Source organism: Dipodomys spectabilis, unplaced genomic scaffold (assembly GCF_019054845.1).
Source record: "Dipodomys spectabilis isolate Male_0828 unplaced genomic scaffold, ASM1905484v1 ptg000162l, whole genome shotgun sequence".
In the NCBI taxonomy this organism is placed as follows: domain Eukaryota; kingdom Metazoa; phylum Chordata; class Mammalia; order Rodentia; family Heteromyidae; genus Dipodomys; species Dipodomys spectabilis.
In genome coordinates, this window is record NW_024870839.1 from 2228279 (window position 1) to 2250002 (window position 21724).

At 41.4% G+C, this 21724-nt stretch overlaps 1 protein-coding gene across 1 annotated transcript in view; it reads left to right on the forward strand.

Moving 5' to 3' along the window:
• Positions 1-21655, forward strand: part of Fgf2 (fibroblast growth factor 2) — a 40300-nt gene extending 18645 nt beyond the window's left edge. The window contains exons 2-3 of the mRNA XM_042693012.1: positions 8270-8373; positions 21390-21655. Of these exons, the coding sequence (XP_042548946.1) occupies positions 8270-8373; positions 21390-21575 (290 nt within the window). The 3' untranslated portion in view covers positions 21576-21655. The remainder of the gene's footprint in view (positions 1-8269; positions 8374-21389) is intronic.
• Positions 21656-21724: the final 69 nt, after the last annotated feature.

Genomic DNA, 21724 nt, shown 5'->3' on the forward strand with positions numbered 1-21724 from the left:
CAGCACCTCTTTTTTTTTAATGTTAATTTTTTATTGTTATAAAGATGATGTACAGAAGGCTTCCAGTTATATAAGTCAGGTAATCAGTATATTTCTGCTAGTTTTTCCCTCCCGTCCCCACCCACAAGTTGAATAGTTCATTGTCTACATAGCATCCAGTGAGTCCCACTGCTGCATTTGTTCACCTTCTGGCTCTCCATTTTTGTGTCCTGTTTCTTTTTATATGGACCATAAAATGTGTAAGTAATATGGGAAAGTTGGTACATCTTCCATCTTTTTTTTTTTTTGTCTGTCCCTGAGCTCTTTCACTTAAGACTAGCACTCTACCACTTTGAGGCACACTTTGAGCTCTACTGGTTTTCTGGTGGTTTGTTGGAGATAAGAGTCCCATGGACTTTCCTGTCCCCGCTGGCTTTGAACCACAATCCTCAGATCTCAGCCTCCTGAGTAGCTGGGATTAGAGGCATGAGCCATTACATTGTCCCACTTTTATACCTGGATCAGGTAATATTTTTAAATATAAGATATCACAAAAATACCATTCTGTTTATAGATATAATATTTTATAGTGGTGAGCGTGCATATTAATGGAAGGTGTGTGTGTGTGTGTGTGTGTGTGAATGAATGTTGTGTGTATGTTAGTTCTAGGGCTTGAACTCAGGGCTTGGGCACTGTCCCTGAGCCTTTTCACTCAAGGCTGATGTTCTATCACTTGAACTACAGCTTTACTTCCAGTGTTTTGCTGGTTCATTGGAGATGAGAGTCTCATGGTTTTTTTCTGCGCAGGCTGGCTTTGAGCCCTGATCCTCAGATCTCAGCCTCCTGAGTAGCTAGGATTATAGGCATGAGCCATTGACAACCCTGTCTTCAAGTATCCTATTTGCAAGAACTTATTCTGGAGTGGTCCACTGAACTTCATTCCCACTTCCACAGCTGTGTCTTGCTGCTGGTGGCTTCCTTTTTTTAAATTTTTTTTGTGACCCTGTTTATTCCTTTGAATTCTCTGCTCAGCTAAGGAAGGGACCCTGTTTCTTCCCGGAGACTTTGAGGCCAAGGAGCTGTCTCCAGCTTCCTCCTCTGGCCCAGGCAGCTTGTCACCAGGGGACACAGGGAAGAACTTTCCTGGCAGGAGCCTCTCGGCACTTTTGGAGCTGGGCCTCAAGCTCTTGGCTGGACATGTGATTTTCCAAAGTGGAGGCTGCAGTAATGGTCATCACGGATGGAGACGTGCTGCCCCAACTATTTTCAGGAGAGTCAAATAAAACTCTCTTGTCTTGAGCACACTTTGAAAGCTGTTTTCCTAATGATTTTACCAGTCAAACCGAATGACTGTGTGGGAAGGCGTAGTTAAATAACTGGAACATTCTGGAACATTCTGGACAACTTCCTTTCCCTCCCACCCGGGGCCTCTACTTCCCGCGTTACCCCCCAAAGCTCCTCCTTCACTGGGCGCACACATGCTGCTCTGTTTTTTGTGCTGGAACTGCCTGAGCAGTGTAATTTTTGTAGATGAATGCAAAGTCTTCAATTCAGAAGGAAGTGCCAGAAACACAAACAGCTCAGCTAATTGGCACTTTCCCCTTGGGGAGGCGCCTGGCCAGCCAGGCCGCTTGTATTATCTTTGCGGAGTACTTACTTAATGTGGAGACAAACCTCAGGCCCTCTCACACCATCCACGAGCCTTTGGAAAAGAAGCGAAGGTTTGCCAGGAAAAGGCTGGAGTCAGGAGGTTCCCTCTGTCTTAAGTATGTTGGATTGGTTGCAGAAAAGTACTTACTTGCGGCAGCTTCTATTCTTTTGGCTAATTAACCCTTTTCAGAGCCATGTATGTTTCCAGGATAGTCTAGCCAGGTTAATGGCCTCTGACATAGACATTTCAGAGGTGAGCCCATGAGTTGACTGCTAATAAAAGATGTGCATGTGGCACAGGTCAAATACTTCACTGGCACCAAGTAGGAATTATTGCGTTAGTTTGGGGTACATGCTGTATGCTTTGCCACAGCTCCACTGTTCAGGATCAGTCTTTTCTGTTCATACTGTCATATTACTGCAGTCATCCAGTTTGCAGCCTTTTTAGATTGCTTCTTTATGTATGCATTTATGTTTCCATAGCTTGCTAGCTCTGGGTTCTTTTTAGTGCTAAGCTATATTCTTTGGTGTCTGCATGTTCAACAGTTTATTCGGTGACCCCTGCAAAGACACGTGGGGGACAGGCGAGTTTGGCAGTCAGCAATGAAGTTACAAGAAGTTCCCAGACACAATATATTGCTTTTGGTGTGGATACAAGTTTTCTGTTTCTTTGGGGGTGATAACCCTATTTTAAACACAAGTATTTGCACAATGTAGCTGGTTTGTTGAACTTCATTTACTCTGAGACAAATTAAGGCCTTGATATGGCATTTTCAAGTATTGATTTATAGTTGAAGCTAACCTTTAGGAGGAAAATAACTTCTGAGGGTGTAACAATTGCCAACTCTGATTAAAAGCCTGGTTTCCAACTTGAGTTAGGACACAGACTCTTTCAAAGACTGGGAGGTAGTTGGTCTCTCAGAGAGCAGGTTGGATCTGTTGACATCTTCTGCCTCTACCTACAGCTTTGTAAAGTTTCTGGAAGAAGAGGATCTGCCCAGGGCTGTGTCCTTATTCACATACAGTAAATGTTATAGGAAGTCCAAAGAGATGTGAAGCGATTCAGTAATGTTCTGGAACCATCAGTGAAGTTCTCGGGATAGCCCAGGCTGTCTTTGAACTCATGATCCTCCTGTCTGGGTCTCCCAAGTGCTAGATTACAGGCATGAGCCATCATAGTAACTTGAAACATATGTTGCTTTCTGGCTTAGTATGCAAGGTGAGAGGTTTCATTTGCTTGGCTCTCAGGTCACTTAAATGAGAACTTGATTGCTGGTGTCACAGGCACTAGAATGAAAGCTTCATGAGAGGAGAGTTTGTAGATTGAAGTCATGTGTATTTCTGGCTCTAGAATTGTTCCAATCTTAGCCAGGTGCTGGTGGCTAATGCCTGTAATCCTAGTTACTCAAGAGGCTGAGATCTGAGGACTGTGGTTCAAAGCCAGCCTGGGCAGGAAAGTTCATGAGACTCTTTTTTTTGGGGTCCGGTCATGGGGCCTGAACTCTGGGCCTGGGCGTTGTCCCTCAGCTCTTCAGCTCAAGGCTAGTGCTCTACCACTTGAGCCACAGCGCCACTTCCGGCTTTTTTCTTTTTGCTTATGTGGTGCTGAGGAATCGAACCCAGGGCCTCAGGCATGCAAGGCAAGAGCTCTACCACTGAGCCAACTTCCCAGCCCATCATGAGACTCTTATATGCAGTTAACCACCATAAAACTGGAAGTGGAGCTGTGCTTCAAAGTGGAAGAACTCTAGCCTTGAGCGCTTGAGCACACACTCAGAATAGCTCCATTCTTTACTATATGAATGAACAGAATCGACTGAGAAATTATACAAGGTCTGTGTTATTAATATAGTATTTTCCTTGGAAATAACGAGACGAACTTTATTTATAGTAGGCCCTTTTTGCTCACTGATGTCCGGAGGAGACCACTGAGGAAAACCTGTGGTGTGGATTAGTGGCTGCTTATGGTTGGGGTGGTGGTGTTGATGGCATGGAGGGTGACTGCGAAGGGGTGTATGGAGATGCAGATGTTCTGTAGATGCAGATGCGCTGGAATTGGTCGTGAGGATTCACAATTCCCAAGTATACTGAAAGCCACGGGGTTCTCTAAATGGTAAGTGGCATGGTAGGGAAATGGTATTCTAGTGATAATGCTGCAGATCAAACAGGGCCCAGGACCAGGGCTCTGGCTGTTACTTCACAGCATGCGGACATTAGGAAAACAACTTTGTAGATGGGAGTTGATTTGAGCAGTTCAAGTCAGCTCAGGAGACTTACCCATGCTGGCAAAATTCAGCTTTTGTGCATAATTTTTAATGAATTTTGAAAATAATAGGACAATGATAAATTAGGTGACACTATTATAAAAAAAACCCAAAAGTTACCTAGGTTAAGTGGACTGATTATGCTATTCCTATCTTCCATATTTTGACTAGCTCATTCTCTTTTGTCGGCTTTTGTGTGCAATCTTTTTTTTGAACTCAGGGCCTCTCACTTGACTTTTTTGCTCAAGGCTGGTGCTCTACCACTTGAGTCATACCTCCACCTGTGACTTTTTGGTGGTTAATTGGAGATATTAGTCTGTCAGCTTCTTCTGCCCAGGCTGGTTTGGAAATGTGATCCTCAGAGCTCAGCCTGCTGAATAGCTAGGATTACAAGCATGAGCCACCAGGGCCTGGTCCTTTCAGATACGTTAAGAGTTCTGTTAGGTGCTACGCAATTAACATCATTTTATCTTCTCGATTACCTCAAGCTTCTTAACTACGGTGGAAAGACCCTGGACATCTCTGGGTATATTACTTGTTTTGTAGTCTGTTTGTTAGATATCCACACCAAATTTATTTTATTTTTTATTTTTTGGCAGGGGGATGCAGAGACTTTATTCAGTTTTATTGTCAAGGTGTGTACAGAGGGGGTGCAGTTACATACATAAGGTAGTGAGTACGTTTGTTGTCGAACTTGTTACCCCCTCCCTCGGCTTTGTCCCACTTTTCCGCCTCTCACATCACCCGAGTTGTAAAGTTCATTTCCAGTATACTGTCTTGTGAATGTCGCTGTTGCTTTGGCCACCCTTTGTCCTTTGTCTCACCATGTTGTTGTTCCCCTTCCCTCCCCTAATTCAAATAAACATATATACAAGACACAGGGCACCAAAATCAAATACAGTGACAACAGGGGATAAACCATAGGGGGAAAAAGATGAAAGAAAAAAGAAATAACTGCACAGTGTACATTAAAAACAACAACAAAGAAAAATTACCCTTGAATAACTGCCATTCAACAAAGCAGTTTTTATTAATACAGTGCATCTTGATCAACGTTGCCCCTTTCAACCTTCTCACTCATCCCTCCCAACGCATCCCCTTCTGTCACTTCTCTTTTCTTAATTTTGTAGGCTATACATGGAGGTTTTTCCTACCATTTAAAAAATTATTACAGTTTCCTTTTTTGGGGGGTCCAGTCGTGGGGCCTGAACTCTGGGCCTGGGTGCTGTCCCTCAGCTCTTCAGCTCAAGGCTAGCATTCTACCACTGAGCCACCTTTGCAGCCCCTTATTACAGTTTCTTAAGTGAGGTAAAGAGTACATTTCTTTTTGGACACTGTCACCTCTTCCCTTCTGTCCCCACCCACAAGTTGTATTGTTCATTTTCCACTTAGTGCCTAGTGAGCATCACTGCTGCATTTGTTCACCCTTTGTCCCTCCATTTCTGTGACCCACCTTACCCTTCAAAGACAGATAAGTGAACAAACAAGACCAAAAAACTCTCTTGTTTTCATTTCCTGGAATTCATTTCAATAAATATCATTTTATATGGTCAAAGGCACATAGGTATTGCACCTTTGTGTTTCTTTCCTAACAGTATTCTCCTTTGATCTCACCATGTCTTGGATGCCTAGAGACGAGTATAATATACCAATTAGGTGTGCATTTTATATCTTCTCTCTATATCTTTATTGTTTTTTTTTAAATGTGCTGTTACTGAGACTTCAACTCAGGGCCCGAGCCTTTAGCTTTTTCACTTAAGGTTGGCAGTCTACCACTTGAGTCACAGCCCCTCTTCCAGCTTTTTGGTGGTTATTTGGAGATACGAGTTTCACAGTCTTTCCTGCCCAGGCTGGCTTCGAACCAAGTTCCAAATCTCAGCTCCTGAATAGCTAGGATTATAGCATGAGCCATTGGGGCCAAGTTTCAGACTGATTTTTAAAGAAAATCTATGCCTTTTTGATGCTCCCAACTTCTTGTGGGCTCTGGTTATTTTATAGCTTATGTATTTAAAATAAGCTCATGGAGGCAGAGTGACTTAAATAGAATGCCTGCTTACTTAGCAAGCATAAGAGCCTGTGTTCAAACTCCAGTATCATTGAAAAATAAAGTGAAATAATATGCCAAGGAAACCCCCCCCCCTGTTTTTTCCAGTCCTGGGGCTTGAACTCTGGGTCTTGTTGCTGTCCCTGAGCTTCTTCACTCAAGGCTAGTGCTCTACTACGTGAGCCACAGGCCCACTTCTGGCTTTTTGCTAGTTAATTTGAGATAAGAGTCTCACAGACTTTCTTACCTGGGCTAATTTCAAACTATGATCCTCAGATGTCAGCCTCTTGTGTAACTAGGGTAACAGACATGAGCCACTAAATAACTGCTTTTTAATGATCCATTTCTCTAACTACTTGTAAACTCTAAAGAAACATTATATTTCTAATATTATCCAAATCCCATTGTGCTAGTTTCTAAAATCTGAACTTTTCAGTGTTGCTTTTTCTGTTGTTCTGAAAGACACCCTGAATACCTTTGAAAAAGTTTGTTCTAAGACTAAATTTGTTAAATACTATATGTTTGATCCCCTTAAGATGGCACACAGTGGGATGATGCTAAGCATAACTCTGAGCAGCCTGGCAGTGAGTGTTAACCTGGGTTTCACTGGAATTTTCTTTTTATTATTATTATTATTGGTGTTATTATTTTGTCAGTCGTGGAGCCTGAACTCTGAGCTTGGCCACTGTCCCTCAGCTCTTCACCTCAAGGCTAGTGCTCTACCACTTGAGCCACAGCACCACTTCCAGCTTTTTTTGCTTATGTGGTGCTGAGGAATTGGATCCAGGGCCTCACGCATGCAAGGCAAGCGCTCTACCACTGAGCCACCTTCCCAGCCCCTTCACTGGAATTTTCTAAATTTATTTGCCCCCCAGAACCTGCTTTGTAGGCAGTATCTATTAGCCAAAATACATTTTAGGGAATGTTCTAGGCAGGCAGATGCTGCCTCTCAGTAGCAAAGCGGAACTATTTTAACTTCACTTTAAATTTTAGGCAATTATTCATCCACATTTCATTATAAGTAATACAAATTTGTGTTTTCTGCTTAATATGCTGCTTAATATGCAGCATAACACACAGGTGCCTCCAGGATGCTGGAGATGCAACCCTTCCATCTCATTGTATAAGAAAAAGCTGTTTTCCACTAGAGATTTGTTAAAAAACAAAACAAAACAACAATAAAAAATACCTCCACACAGCTCGGCATCAGTGGGTCATGCTTGTAATTCTAACTGCTCAAGAGGCTTAGATCTGAGGATGGTGGTTCAAAACTAGGCCAGGTAGGAAAGTCTCTGAGGCTCTTTCTCCAGCTAACCAACAAAAGTAGCCAAAGTAGAGCTATGACTCAAGTGGTAGAGCACCAGTCTTGATCAAAAAGCCAAAGAACAGCACCCAAGCCCTGAGTTCAGGTCTTGGCTCCTGTACATATACATGCATATGCACACACAATAGCTATACATAAAAATTTCCTATAAGAAAAATACACCCCCATTGTATTGAAAGGGAAGGTAGATATAAAGCATGAGAAAATCAGGAAAATAGAGCCCAAAAGACAATAGTGAACATATAGACCCTCTTTATTATGTGTACCAGGACTGGGCCTTGAACTTGGAACCTTCCCTTCTTGCTTGGTTATTTCTTCTCAGGACTGATACTCTTCCCCTTGAGCCACACCTCTATTTCCTAGATTGTCTTTCATTTGTGAAAAATTGGTCAGGAATGACTTTTAAGGAGCTTAAGCAGTAGCATATATTTATATGTCCCATATATTTATATGTATATATAAATATATTTACATATATTTATATGTATTCATATATATTTACATATATTTATATGTATTTATATATATGTATATTGTTTTTTTGGTGTTGTTGATCGTGGGGCCTGGGCGCTGTCCCTGAGCTCTACCACTTGAGCCACAGCACCACTTCCGGTTTTCTATTGGTTTATTGGAGATAAGAGTCTCACAGACTTTCCTACCTGGGCTAGCTTTGAACTGTGATCCTCAGATCTCAGTCTCCTGAGTAGCTAGGATTACAAGCGTGAGCCACCAGGGCCCCGGCTCCCACAAATTATATTTCTATGTCACATAAATAGCTTCACTTTATATAGTTAATGGGAACAATATAATTACTGAAAAAGGAAACAATTGTCCATTCTGCCCTCCTGCTCACTGTGACACAAGTGTGTCCAGGAGAGGAGCCCCATGTAGCCACAGGCTAGGCTACAGTCTGCACCTCCAGTACTACTCAGGTGTCTTGCCTTCGTATGTGGAACAGGTTCTTTTCTCCATGGTGCTACAAAGGTAATTTCTCCCTGTTACTTACAGTCAAACTACAGCTTCAAGCAGAAGAACGAGGCGTGGTGTCTATCAAGGGCTTGTGTGCGAACCGTTACTTAGCTATGAAGGAAGATGGAAGATTATTGGCTTCTGTGAGTAGCATTGTTTTCTTTCTGTTCTCTTCTTTTGCTATTTTTTTTGCATTGATAATGATGTTTTGTTAGAAGCTTTCTGTGTATTACATAATATCTGCTATAATCACCCTCTAAAATACAGAATACTGTAAGTTCTGAGGAAGGAGGGATGGGGAGACACGGCACATGTGAAGTAAATACTGGGCTGTGTGAGGTGGTCTTGATTTACAGCAGCAGTTCTCAGTTACTGTATTTTACTCTGCAAAAATATGAAAATGTTCCGACATTATGTAGCCTTTTAAAGATCAATAGGGAAAGACACAAATTTTTGATTATTTTAAGAAAATTTAAGACATTAGAAGTGGTCTTATGAAACCTTTGTTTCATAAGGGGCTTGAACTCAGGGTCTGGCTGCTGTCCCTTGCTCTACAACCTGAGCTGCAGCCCCACTTCTGGCTTTTTGGTGGCAGAATCTTACAGACTTTCTTACAGACTTTCCTACCCAGGCTGGCTTTCAACTGCAGTATTCAGATCCCATCCTTGTGGGTAACTAGAATTACAGGTGTGAGCCATCAGCACTTGGCTGTCATATAAATCATCTGTAGAACAGACTGCTAAGAACACGGACTTACTTTTGCTACTTAGTAGCTGTGGGTTCTTGGGCAAATTATTCTTAGTTCCCTCACATGTATAATAAAACATTCATTTCTGTGGATTTTTGCAAAGATTTAATTAGATATATATTATAGATTTATTATGTATCTCTATATATTTTTCTCTTTTTCTATATGTCTCTATATGTGTCTATATGGAGAGATCTATATAATTTATTGATCTATTGTATATCTATGGAGATCTATAGATATTCTGTCTGTGTGTCTGTCAAATAGATAGGTTAGAAAGCCACTGTGAATGTCTCAATTGATGCTAGGAACTTGGCAAAAAAAAAAAAAGCACGACAGAGGACTTAGGACTGACTAGAGTTAGTGGTGACATAGAGAGAAAAATCAAAGATGGCTCTCAGGTTTCTGGTATGGATGAGAAGGGGAAAGAGGAAAAGAAAGTTGTGGGAAAAGGTAATATACTTTAAATTTAGACCTGCATTGGTTTGAGTTTCCTAAGGAAAATCTACTAATTAGTTGGAATTATGCCATTGAAGCTTAGAGGAGAGGCCTGTGTGGTACACAGATGTAGATTTCACTGCTGCTTAGAACAGCGGAGCAGATGAGGTGTGCTAGATAAGAATAGAGCTCTAAGAGATTGGCTTCTTGGACATTCCACTTCTTTCATTCATTTTCCCCCTACCTATCTGTTGTCAGTTCAAGAGGTGTTCTATTAGTTGGGGATCCACCAAAATAGAACTCTTCAAGTTTCAGTACTGGCACATGTATATGTCCATACCTATGTTCCATAGGCTGAGACATTGGTGTATTTACAGGATAGTGCCACCATTGTCCAATCACTGAAATTCCAGGAGCCACTAGCTCACACCTATAATCCTAACTACTCAGGAGGCTGAGATCTCAGAATCGCAGTTCAAAGCTAGCCCAGGCAGGAAAGCCCATGAAACTCTCACCTCCAATGAGCCATCAAAAAGTGGACAAGGGAGCTCTGACTCAAGTGGTAGGGTGGAGTGCTAGCCTTGACCAAAAAAGCTGAGGGACAGTTGGCTAGGCCCTTAGTTCAAGCTCCAGGACCAGCACAAATCAATCAAACAAACGAAAAGAAGTAATAGAATTTCCTACAAGTTAGAATATAAACAATTCTGACTCATTCTCTTGGTAGATTCCTTTTCTTTCTTTCTTTCTTTTCTTTCTTTCTTTTTTTTTTTGGGTCCGGTCGTGGGGTCTGAACTCCAGGCCTGGGCGCTGTCCCTCAGCTCTTCAGCTCAAGGCTAGCACTCTACCACTTGAGCCACAGCGCCACTTCTGCCTTTTTTCTTTTTGCTTATGTGGTGCTGAGGAATCAAACCCAGGGCCTCAGGCATGCAAGGCAAGCGCTCTACCACTGAGCCACCTTCCCAGCCCCTCTTGGTAGATTCCTGAACTATTGAGTATACCCATAGAATCTTGAAGTACTCTAGCTTTTTTCTTAGTGAAGAAGAAACTGCTAGGCTCAAGGTCATAGGCTTTTATTTCGTTTTGCACATGTTTGTTTCTTGTCTCCTCAGATATGTTATATGTTAATTCTTCATGATACAATGGATTCCTATCAGGTTGACTCAATAAGAGTCAGTGTAACAATATTTGGATATTTATTGCAAACTCTTTAAGGACAAAGCCACAGCTGGCACACACGGATGGAAAGTTTCAGATCTGAGGAACTGCACTAATTGCAATCCAGCTGCTGTAACCACTGATCCATGATGTAGACCCCATTGCAAGGCCCATTCCTGCCAAGTGCCTGCCATAACCGTTAGTCTTGCCTGCTACCCAGTGTGGGAGCAGGGCTCCATGCCCTGTCCGCACCAGGGCTACCTCTTTTCCTTTGGTCTGGGTGGGCCGGTCAGTCTTTTTTTTTTTTTTTTTTTTTTTGTCAGGCTGAACTCTGGGCCTGGGCGCTGTCCCTCAGCTCTTCAGCTCAAGGCTAGTGCCCTACCACTTGAGCCACTGCACCATTTCAGCTTTTTTCTGCTTATATGGTACTGAGGAATGGAACCAGGGCCTCATGCATGCGAGGCAAGTACTCTACCACTGAGCCACCTTCCCAGCAAGGCCAGTCAGTCTTGAGTGTACTTCCTCAAGCAGAAGAGGGTATTTAAGTGGAACGTTTTCTGAATCAGCTCTGGAGACATTGAGCTGTCAACAACAGCAACTTACTGTAGGTCCTGATGAGTAACTATCCTTTGGGGATGCAAATAACCTCACTCTGGAGAATCTGGGGTGCCAGAACCTACTCTTGATGAAGGTAGAAGCCCTCCAGGTCCTTGTCTCTCTGGTCTTATTTCAGACTGTGGTAATAGAGCCCATTCCTGGGTTCCTGGGCACTTGACCACAGGTGTGATTGTTGTAGTATCCTCTGAGAAAGGCCTCCAGCACATTAAACCTTTTGCTTTCTGAGTTACATTAGGTTAAGAGTACAAGAAAGACACGGCTGTTTTGCATCTTAGTGGTCTGAATGCATCAAGTAAAGGATGGAGGGCAGTTTGGAAGCATTTCTGGAGAGCATGTCTCTCCTTTCAAGCTAGGAACTATGAATGCTCAAACAGTAACTATATGTATCTGCCAAAGCCCCTATTTGGGGATTCAGCCTTGAGTGGTTCTTTAATATACAACAGGCTCCTGCCTCCATTTCACAGGATAAATTTTGTCGCTATGAGTAACACCAACCAACAAATATTAGGATATAAGATTTCTTAAGTGTTCACAAAATTGTAGGTTACAAAACCGCATATAGTGAGGTTAATTGTAGTTTTAAGTTTTAAATCGCCAAATAAGCCAGGCATCAGTGGTTTATGTGTATAATTCTAGCTACTCAGGAAATCAAGATCTGAGGCTTATGGTTTGAAATCAGCCCAGGTAGAGAGATCCACTAGACTCTTATCTCCAATTAACTGCAGCTGTTGCTCAAGTGGTAGAGTTCCAGACTTGAGCAAAAAAGCCAATCAAGAACATGAGGCCCTGAGTTCAAGCCCTAGGACCAACATACACACACATACACGCATGCACACACACACACACACACACACACACACACACACACACACACACACACACACAATTGCACATAGTGAGGATAACTAAGTTTTTAGCTGTAAGGTTTAAGCTTAAATCACCAAAAACCTCAATGTTTTGTGTAAAGAAAAACCCTGGCTAGTCTTTATCCACTTGAAAGTTGCATTGTTTTCTACATAATGCTATAAAGTATTAGACTATAACTTGTGTTGACCTATAATAGTAAAATAGAAAATATAGTCTTTGATGATGATGATGACTGTATATATGTACTGTAAAATATTTTACCTTTTAAACAACTTTCTTATTTGAAGGGCTTTTTTTTTGTTTTTGCTGGACCTGGGGCTTGAACTCAGGGCCTGGGCACCATCCTTGAACTTTTGTGCCCAAGGCTAGTGCTCTACCACCTTGAGCCACAGCTCCACTTCTGACTTTCTGTGTTTAATTGCAGAGAAGAGTCTCATTGACTTTTCTACCTGGGTTGGCCTCAAACCATGAACCTCAGATATCAGCTTCCTACTGAATAGCTAGAATTATAGGCATAAACCACCATTGCTGATGTGAAGGCCTTTACTGATGATACAAATTCTATAACATAGTAGTGAAAATAGATTTTCAAGGGTTTAGTTATCCAGAAGACGTGTGTGTATGTATTGGTCCTGGGACTTAAAATCAGGGACTGGTTCTGTGCTCAAGGTCAGTGTCCTCCAGGATTTGAACCCCAATTTAACTTCTGGGTTTCTGGTGATTAATTGGAAGTAAGACTCACACAGACTTTCCTGCCTAGGCTGTCTTCAAACCAAGACTCTTAGATTTCAACCTCCTGAATAACTAGAATTACAGGTATGTGTCACTAGAGCCCAGCTGTATATCATTTGTAAGAGACTAAAGTACTGCTAGAGTTGGGCGCTGGTAGCTTATGCCTATAACCCTAACTACTCAGGAGGCTGAGATCTGAGGATTGAGGTTTGAAGCTAGCCTGGGCAGGAAAGTCTGAGAGACTCTAATTTGCAATTAACCACTAGAAAAGTGGAAGTGGTACCATGGCTATAAGTGGTAGAGCACTAGCCTTGGACAAAAGCTCTCCAACTGTGAGTTCAAGCCCCACAACGGATCCACCCCTCCCCCCCCCAAAAAAATACTAGGGGTACTGGTGGCTTGTGCCAGCCTGGGCAATAAAACATGTGAGGCTGTTTGTCTCTAGTTAATTACCAAAAAGCTGGAAGTAGAGTTGTGGCACAAGTGGTAGAGCACCAGCCTTGAACAAAGAGTTAAGGGGCAGTACCCAGACACAGACACTGACTTCAAGCCTCAGGACTGGCACAGGCACACCAACAACAAAAACTAGATCAAATGTCACATAATTATTGTTGCTTTTAGAAACCAATCCTAACCATTTTACATAAACTATGTTACAAGACTAAGACCTAAGACCAAATTTGCTTTTAACTTTTCACCCTTTGTGTTTGCAGTGTTCTGAAATACTCCACGCTGCTGCTTACATCATATCTGCTTATAATTCTCAGAAATGGTGTAAGCAAAACCATTTTCAGATTCCTATTGAGCAAACTCCTTCATAAGCCAAAACTGCAGAAATCAAAGTACTGTAAAAGAATAAACAACCCAGAAAACAGAGCCTGGGGAAATGACCATAAGGTTCAAATCTAAAATTTAGCCCTGCACAGAACTGTGAGGCCAGGGAAGGGGAAGGAGCTGGGGGAGCATGCGAGAGAAAACTTACTTTTGGTGTGCTCTCTCTTTCTCTCTCTCTTTCTCTCTGTATACAAACACTGTTAAAGATTGGGAGGGATTTTAAAGATCATCTAACCCAGGCATGCATGTGTGTGCATGTGTACATGTGTGTATACATGTATGGATATGCATGTGTATATAGATGTGTTCACGCTGGCCAGTATTGGGGCTTAGACTCAAGGTCTTGTAATCTCCCGTGACTTTTTAGTTCAAAGCTGCTTCTGTACCAATGGAGCCATACCTCCATTTCTAGCTTTGTGGTGGGATAAGAGTCTCGTGGACATTTCTGACCAGGCTGGTCTTGAACAGATCTCAGCCTCCCAAATAGCTAGAATTACAGGTGTGAGCCACCATCCTAATCCAGTCTTCTTTCCCAAATGAGGGAAATGAGACCCAGTGAAGTTGAAAGAACTTGAACAAATATACAAGTTAGGAAATTGGACCCTAAGTTTCCTGTCCCACAAACATCTATTGTTAGGACAGTCAAACTCTTGGAAAGGCCTATCTGCTTTGGTTTCTTCAGGGACTTAATGGGTTAATAAAGTTAAACCATACTGTAGTTAAACCTATATTTAAACTCCTAGACTAGGTTTTTCCTGGTCCTATTTCCTTATAGCTTATTTAGATCTCATAGTGCCATTGAATTCTTATTGTAAGCTCTTTTTGTTTACTCATTAATTTAGCAAATATTGATCACTTAATGTGCACCGGACAAGAACACAGCAGTGGACACAATAAAAATTCTCACATAGCATCTGGTTCATATGTATTGAGCAACTAAGGTTAAGTTTGTTACAAATTCTAGTTATAAGGTAGTTTTAACAGAAGAGTTGTAAGGAAAGTTTTTATATTTTATACCCAGTCTTCTTATGAGTATGGTACATTTGTTGTAAATAGGAACTAGACTGATGTATTAATAGTAACATTTCAGTCATGTTTTCTTAGCTTTACCTAATGGTCTCCACAGGATACCAGATTTCACTGAATCTCTCAACATTCTCGCAGGCAGTGACAAATTCTTACTTTGGTTTCTTTTACAGTTTGAGAAATACTGATCACTTGTCCTTTTAGAATGTAACTGTCTTTCCATTTGGATTTACCTGATGTTTTCCCATGGTTGGATAAGCTATGAGAGGAAAGCCACTGAGGTAAAATATCATTTTGCTGATAGGAAAGGGGACATGCTATCTTCATGTTGAATTGCTGATACATCCACCTTGGTCACCTGGTTGATGAAGTTTGTCTTCACTGTAAATTTTTTTTATTATTGTTAGTCATGGAGTTTGAACTCAGGGCCTAGGCCTTGCCCCTGAGCTTGTTGGTCAGTTGTGGGGCTTGAACTTAGGGCCTGAGTGCTGTCTCTGAGCTTTTTCACTCAAGCCTAGTGTTCTGACACTTTGAACCACAGTTCCACTTCTGGTTTTCTGGTGGTTATTTCCTGCCTGGGCTGGCTTCAAACTGTGATCTGCAGGTCTCAGCCTCCTGAGTAGCTGGGATTACGGGTATGAGTGTAAATTTATTCTTTACTCCCCTTCCCAAACTGCATTCTTGGGAAGGAAGTCACTAACAATATATATTTAAAGTATGGGGCCTTGTGATTCAACTCCTTTATTTTGTAGATAATTATTCAAGTAGTCTCTTTTCTCTCTCACTTTTTCCTTCCTTCCTTAAGTCTATTTAAAATGTTGATTTTCCATATGCAATTCGATTCTTCCTTTGTCAGATTCCCCAAAACCATCTTAAAATCATTATCATTACTAGTATCAACAAATGTTTATTGTGACCCTATCACAGGACCTTGAGCCGATCTGGTTTCTTTGGATAGTCCAAAGGTACTACTCATCACCACAGTGTGATGAGTTTATATCATTCTCACCAGTGTTCATCTTCCTACATTTTTATGTTCCATACTTCATAGCTTTAATAATGGATGATTGGAGTTATCATGCCCAACACATTTCTGACATTAGTACTTGCCCATTCTGTGGTTATTAGCAAGAAGAGAGCTGTGTGACATGTATGGTGCCCAGTGGGTGCTAAATAAACTCATTATCACCATGTGTAGGGTTCACCTCCAACTCAACACGTGCCAGACAGAACTCTCCATCTTTCAATATGGAAGTGTTCCCCACAGATAGGTAGACCATCATTCTCATAGAGCCAGTGCCAGCCATGCACATCCTGTCTGCACACCCTTTTGACTCTCTACCTCTAAAATATATTCATAAGCTGACAGGTTCTTAAACCTCCATTGCCACCACGAGGATCTGAGCCTATTTTCTCTTTGCTGTATTACTGAACAAGCCTCTAAAAGGTGACTCCCATTTGCTTTTGGCTCCCTGTGTTGTTGGCAGTCTGGGTGATTCTGCAAATGTCAGCTCACGTGACTTCTCTGCTTGAAAGCGCCAGTGATTATTTTGTGTGCATGTGGTGCTGTCCTGGGACTTGAACTCAGGGTCTGGGCACTATTCACTTTCCTGAGGTTCTCCCCACCTCTTCTCTCTCCTCTCCACTCCACTTTCCCCCCCTTTCCTCTTCCCTCCCCCCCCCCCAGCTTTTGGTAGTTGATTGGAGGTAAGAGTCTTACAGACTTGTCAGTTTAAGCCTCAGAATTCAGCCTCCAGAATAGCTAGGATTGCAGGCATAAGCCATTAACACTCAGCCACAGTGACTCCATCTCAGAGTCAGAGCCTCCAAATCTCTCGGGGATCTGCCCTTTCTCCTAGATTATTGCCTCTCTGACCTTATCCTTCATCTCCAGCCCTCTGTTTCATCCTTGTTAGTCTAATTTACTACCCCTCAAATCCCCCCACAGCCGTCTTTAGTATGGATGACTCCCTTTCCCCGTGCTCTTCTGGGATTAATAGCTTCATTGGTTAATTTCTTCACCTCTTTAAGTATTAGCTCAAAAGTCACTTTCTTAATAGAGTCTGATGTGCTCTTATTATTTAGTATCACAACCTAGACTCTACCCACCCCTGCTACTTCCAATCCCTCTTTCCAAGTTCAGTTATGCTTTTTTCCCCATAACCAAAGTCATTTATTGCTAGAGTGACACTCAGTTTTGTTCACTAATATGTCCCATGTGTCTAGAAGAAAGAAAACAGTCATTATTTAAGTCATTTTTTTAATCAAGGAAATTTTAATTTGGGGGAAAGGTGGCAGGTAGGCAGAAAGTGTCCACAGTTGGAAATGAGTTACTTGAAAGCACCAGCGCTCCACTGGCTGTTGAGGAAGCAAAGTAAAAATTATGTTTGAAGAGTGTAATTTCTATGATGGGCTTTAAAGAAGTCAAGCCCGAGTCCAGGATTTCGCAGCCCTTAGGCCTACACAGTAATAAAGCTTTAACAGCAAACGAAGAAAGATGAAGGGCAGGGATGTAAAACAGGTCCTGTAGGAGGGAGAGGGCGAATGTGTTGGAATTTCTATATGTGGGAAACAGAGTTAGGAAGCTTGGGAGGGAGACACAGGAGAGTGAGGCAGGGTGTGAGTGTGATCAGAGCAGACTTTATACAGAGGTGGACCTCCCTGCTGAGTGCTGGTGGCTCACACTTGTAATACTAGCTCCTCAGGAGGCTGAGCTCTGAAGATTGGGGTTCAAAGCCAGCCTGGGCAAGAATGTCTGTGAGACTCTTACCTCCAGTTAGCCAGCAAACCTCCCCCCGCCCCCCCCCCACAAAAAAAAAACCCAAAGTGGAGCTGTGGCTCAAATGGTAGATTGCTAGCTTGAGCAAAACAGTGGAGTTCAAACTCTAATACCAGCATGAAAAACGAAAACAAAACACAAAAATCTGACCACCCTGTACAACGGGGTTATTAATTGATACTAATAAAAAAATGTAAAAACAAAAGCCAAAACCAAGGTACAAGTTGTTAGAAGCTCTTAAGTCCCCTTTCCAAGTTTAAATAGTGAACACAAACTAGAAACAGGGAAGGTGCTTTGTATATATCTCTATAAAGGTTAATAAGAAAAAAACTACATGGTAGCTTTTGAGTATGAATCCTAAGGTTTGGTGTTGAGATTGTTTAGTAAATTTACAGGGCTCAACATTCAGCCCAGATACACGGCTCCCTTCAGCTTTTTCAAAGGGAAAAGAAAGCTGTTGGTTTCTATGATGCATTCACATAGTCCCTAGTATTGCTATTTTATATGAAACACTAGGAACTGGCTGAACAGGAGAACATCACTAGCATGGTTCTGTACCCTAGTAGGCACTAAGCGTGGTAGGCAGTGTGGGCTAGTGAGGAGGGGCGTCCAGGAGGCTGGCTGGACTCTGAAGAGAAGTGGTTTAAGTACTTCTGGGGAAGTGACCTGTGGATCTGCTCTCACTTCTCAGCTTTTATTCGCACTCTTAAAACTAGAATAAGTAAAGATATTTAGTAACCCAGATGAATTTCATTTATACCAGAGGCCTGTATTCATTTTCCATTTCTTTAACTACCCAAGGCTGTGTACTTTGTTAAGAAAAGAGCTTTATTGTGCTCTAGTTTTGAGGCTGACAGAGTTCAGTGGCCCCATCTGTTTGGCTTGTGGTGAGATCAGAAGACAGAGGTGAGGGAGGGGCCAGATAGGAGCTCTAGCACAACGTTCTCATGTGAGAATCAACTAGGGTCCTAGCTGGAACCTAACTCTGTTCCCAGGGTGAGCTTCCTAATCACTGAAGGACTTGCCCTGCAGGAACCGCCTCTTAAAGATGTCAGCACCTCTTCACTGCACTAGAGAGCACATTTGGAAACACATGCCTATATCCAAACTAAAGCAAAGCTGCAGACATCTCGGTAACAGAAGGTGCTGGATTTGGAATTTCTACATTATGTTAAGTGTCTCACTGTTAAAACACTGGAATCCTTTGTTGGTTAGACATTTCTGTGTATCATACAGCTTGGTTCTTAGGCAATCTACAATTTACTATAAGGAATCTGACTATATTCAAGTTTATTAATAAGTAACTTGCCTTTGTGTCACACAGTAGTAAAATTTTTGGTTTGTATCTCAATTTTTTAAAATCCATTAAGGGCCATCAAAATTTTAAAGCCAAGTTAAATAGTAAAATTCTTTTCCCTAGTTGCTGAGAATAGGATCTAATATCACAAACAGTGGTAACATGTGACTCACTTTCTCAGGTTTGTACTTTGATTTTTTGTTTTTGTACTGGTCCTGAGACTTGAACTCCAGATCTAAGTGTTGTTTCTGAGCTTTTTTTTGCTAGTACTAGGTTAGCGCTCTACCACTTAAGCCATAGCTCCACTTCTGGCTTTTTGATGGAATTGAAGAGTCTCGGGGTCTTTCCTGTCCTAGTTAGCTTCAAATTGCAATCCTCAGATCTTCAGCCTAAGTAGCTAGGACTACAGGTGTGACTGCAATCTAGCACCTAGCACATCTGTGCTGTTCATCTTATTTTTGGTATTATACCAGCTCTTCTTGTATATTAGTTTTTCTTTCTTTCTTTCTTTTTAATTTTTTTGTGAACATACTGTACAGAGGGGTTACAATTACCTGGGCAAGATAATGAGTACATTTCTTATCAAGCATTGCAGCCTCCTCCTTTGTTTCCCCTCCCCGTCCCTTCCCAGCCAACGGGTCCACCTGTATCCTTAAACGGCTTGTTTTTCCCCATCTCCCCCACAAATTATACCGACATCAAATATAGTGAAAGCAGGGGTTATACTGTGAGGGAGGGACATACAAAGCAACAAAGAAATAATCTTATAAATGCGTTAGAAACAAATGCATGAAAGAAAAAAACATTTAAATACATATCTAAGGGTTCATTTTCCTAACCACATTATCTGATTTTTTCTGCTTGACTCATACAGATACTAGATATTGCAAATAAGGGAAACCCTGGAGGGGATGTGGACAGAAGGGAACCTTACTTCATTGTTGGTGGGAGTGTAAACTTGTTCAACCACTTTGGAAAGCAGTATGGAGGTTCCTCAAAAGACTTCACATAGAGCTCCCCTATGACCCAGCAATCCCACTTTTGGGCATTTACCCAGATGTTTATAAACAAGACCACACTAAAGCTACCAGCACAACTATGTTTATTGCAGCATTATTTACCATAGCTAAGATATGGAACCAACCCAGAAGCCCCTCAGTAGATGAATGGATCAAGAAAATGTGGTGTATATATACACAATGGAATTCTATGCCTCCATCAGAAAGAATGACATTGCCCCATTTGTTAGGAAATGGAAAGGCTTGGAAAAAATTATATTAAGTGAAGTAAGCCTGGCCCAAAGAAACATAGGTCCCATGGTTTTTAGTTTTTTTGGGGGGAGGGGGTCTGGTCGTGGGGCCTGAACTCTGGGCCTGGGCGCTATCAGCTCTTCAGCTCAAGGCTAGCGCTCTACCACTTGAGCCACAGTGCCACTTCTGGCTTTCTTTTTGCTTATGTGGTGCTGAGGAATCGAACCCAGGGCCTCAGGCATGCAAGGCAAGCCCTCTACCACTTAGCCACCTTCCCAGCCCGTTTCTTTTTTGTTGTTGTTGTTGTTGGTCGTGGGGCTGGAATTCTGGGCTTGGGCGCTGTCCCTCAGCTCTTCAGCTCAAGGCTAGCTAGCGCTCTACCACTTGAGCCATAGTGCCACTTCCGGCTTTTTCTACTTATGTGGTGCTGCGGAATCGAACCCAGGGCCTTATGCATGCAAGGCAAACACTCTTACCACTGAGCCACTTTCCCAGCCCAGTTTTTGTTTCATTCATGGTTCATACCATTTTTAAAAATCTAATCTTGGAACCAAAAGTCTGGGTTAAGTTTCAGGTCTTTTTAAATAGGGTTTTCTAAATATGAGTATGTTGAAATAGGCCTATATTAATAGGTATAATCATATATTTATACATATCTATATACACATCTTATATATAAATTCAAATGTTTAAAAAATGTATATAGTGCACATATTTTTAACATCAGGATATATGTTATATGACTATACTATGTAATATAAATCAAAATTTAATATGTATATAGTATACAATTATATGTAAAATATACAATATAATGTCATATAATCACATAGTAACAGTATATAGATATGTATATACATATGATACATCTATTACATAAGATTACAAAATACAAGCAGATTTTTTCTCTTTTGATTTTAAAGTGAGTATCTTGGAAGTTGATTTTTGTTTTAATATTTCCATACTAATATGGTACTTACTAAACACCATTACTTGAAATATTATTTGGAAGTCTATTTGAAAGTAGGTATTTTTTTTCCTGATAAGAGTTGAATTGAAAAGGCAGTTCCCCTTACTCCTGCCAGAAATCAATACCTTCTACATTAGTCTTTGTTGTCTATTAGTGTTTGTAGATTATTAATTTTATGCATTATGAATCAGTATATTTTTGGTGTTATGTCACAGCCAATTTTGTTTATTTGTTAATGTGCCAGTACTTGCTTGAACTCAGGGCCTTGTGTTTTCCCTTGGCTTTATTGCTCAAAGCAGGTGCTCTATCACTTGAACATACCTCCAGTTTCAACACTAGCCAATTTCTGTAACAATCCCACCCTGTTGGGTGGGCAGAATTGACACTGTATTATTATAACCATTTAATATGAAAAGTATGACAGCCAATTCTTTTTGTTTTTCAGAAATGTGTTACAGATGAGTGTTTCTTTTTTGAACGGTTGGAATCAAATAACTACAATACTTACCGGTCACGGAAATACTCCAGCTGGTATGTGGCACTGAAACGAACTGGGCAGTATAAACTTGGATCCAAAACAGGACCTGGGCAGAAAGCCATACTTTTTCTTCCAATGTCTGTGAAGAGCTGATTTGTACAGCACCATCTAATCTCATTTCACATGAAGGTATATTTAAGAAATTTGTTAATGAAAAAGAAAATATATACATTCAACTTGGATAACTGTTAGATAACTTTTAATCTAATAATAGTTAACCATTGCCCTTACCATTTCTGTAA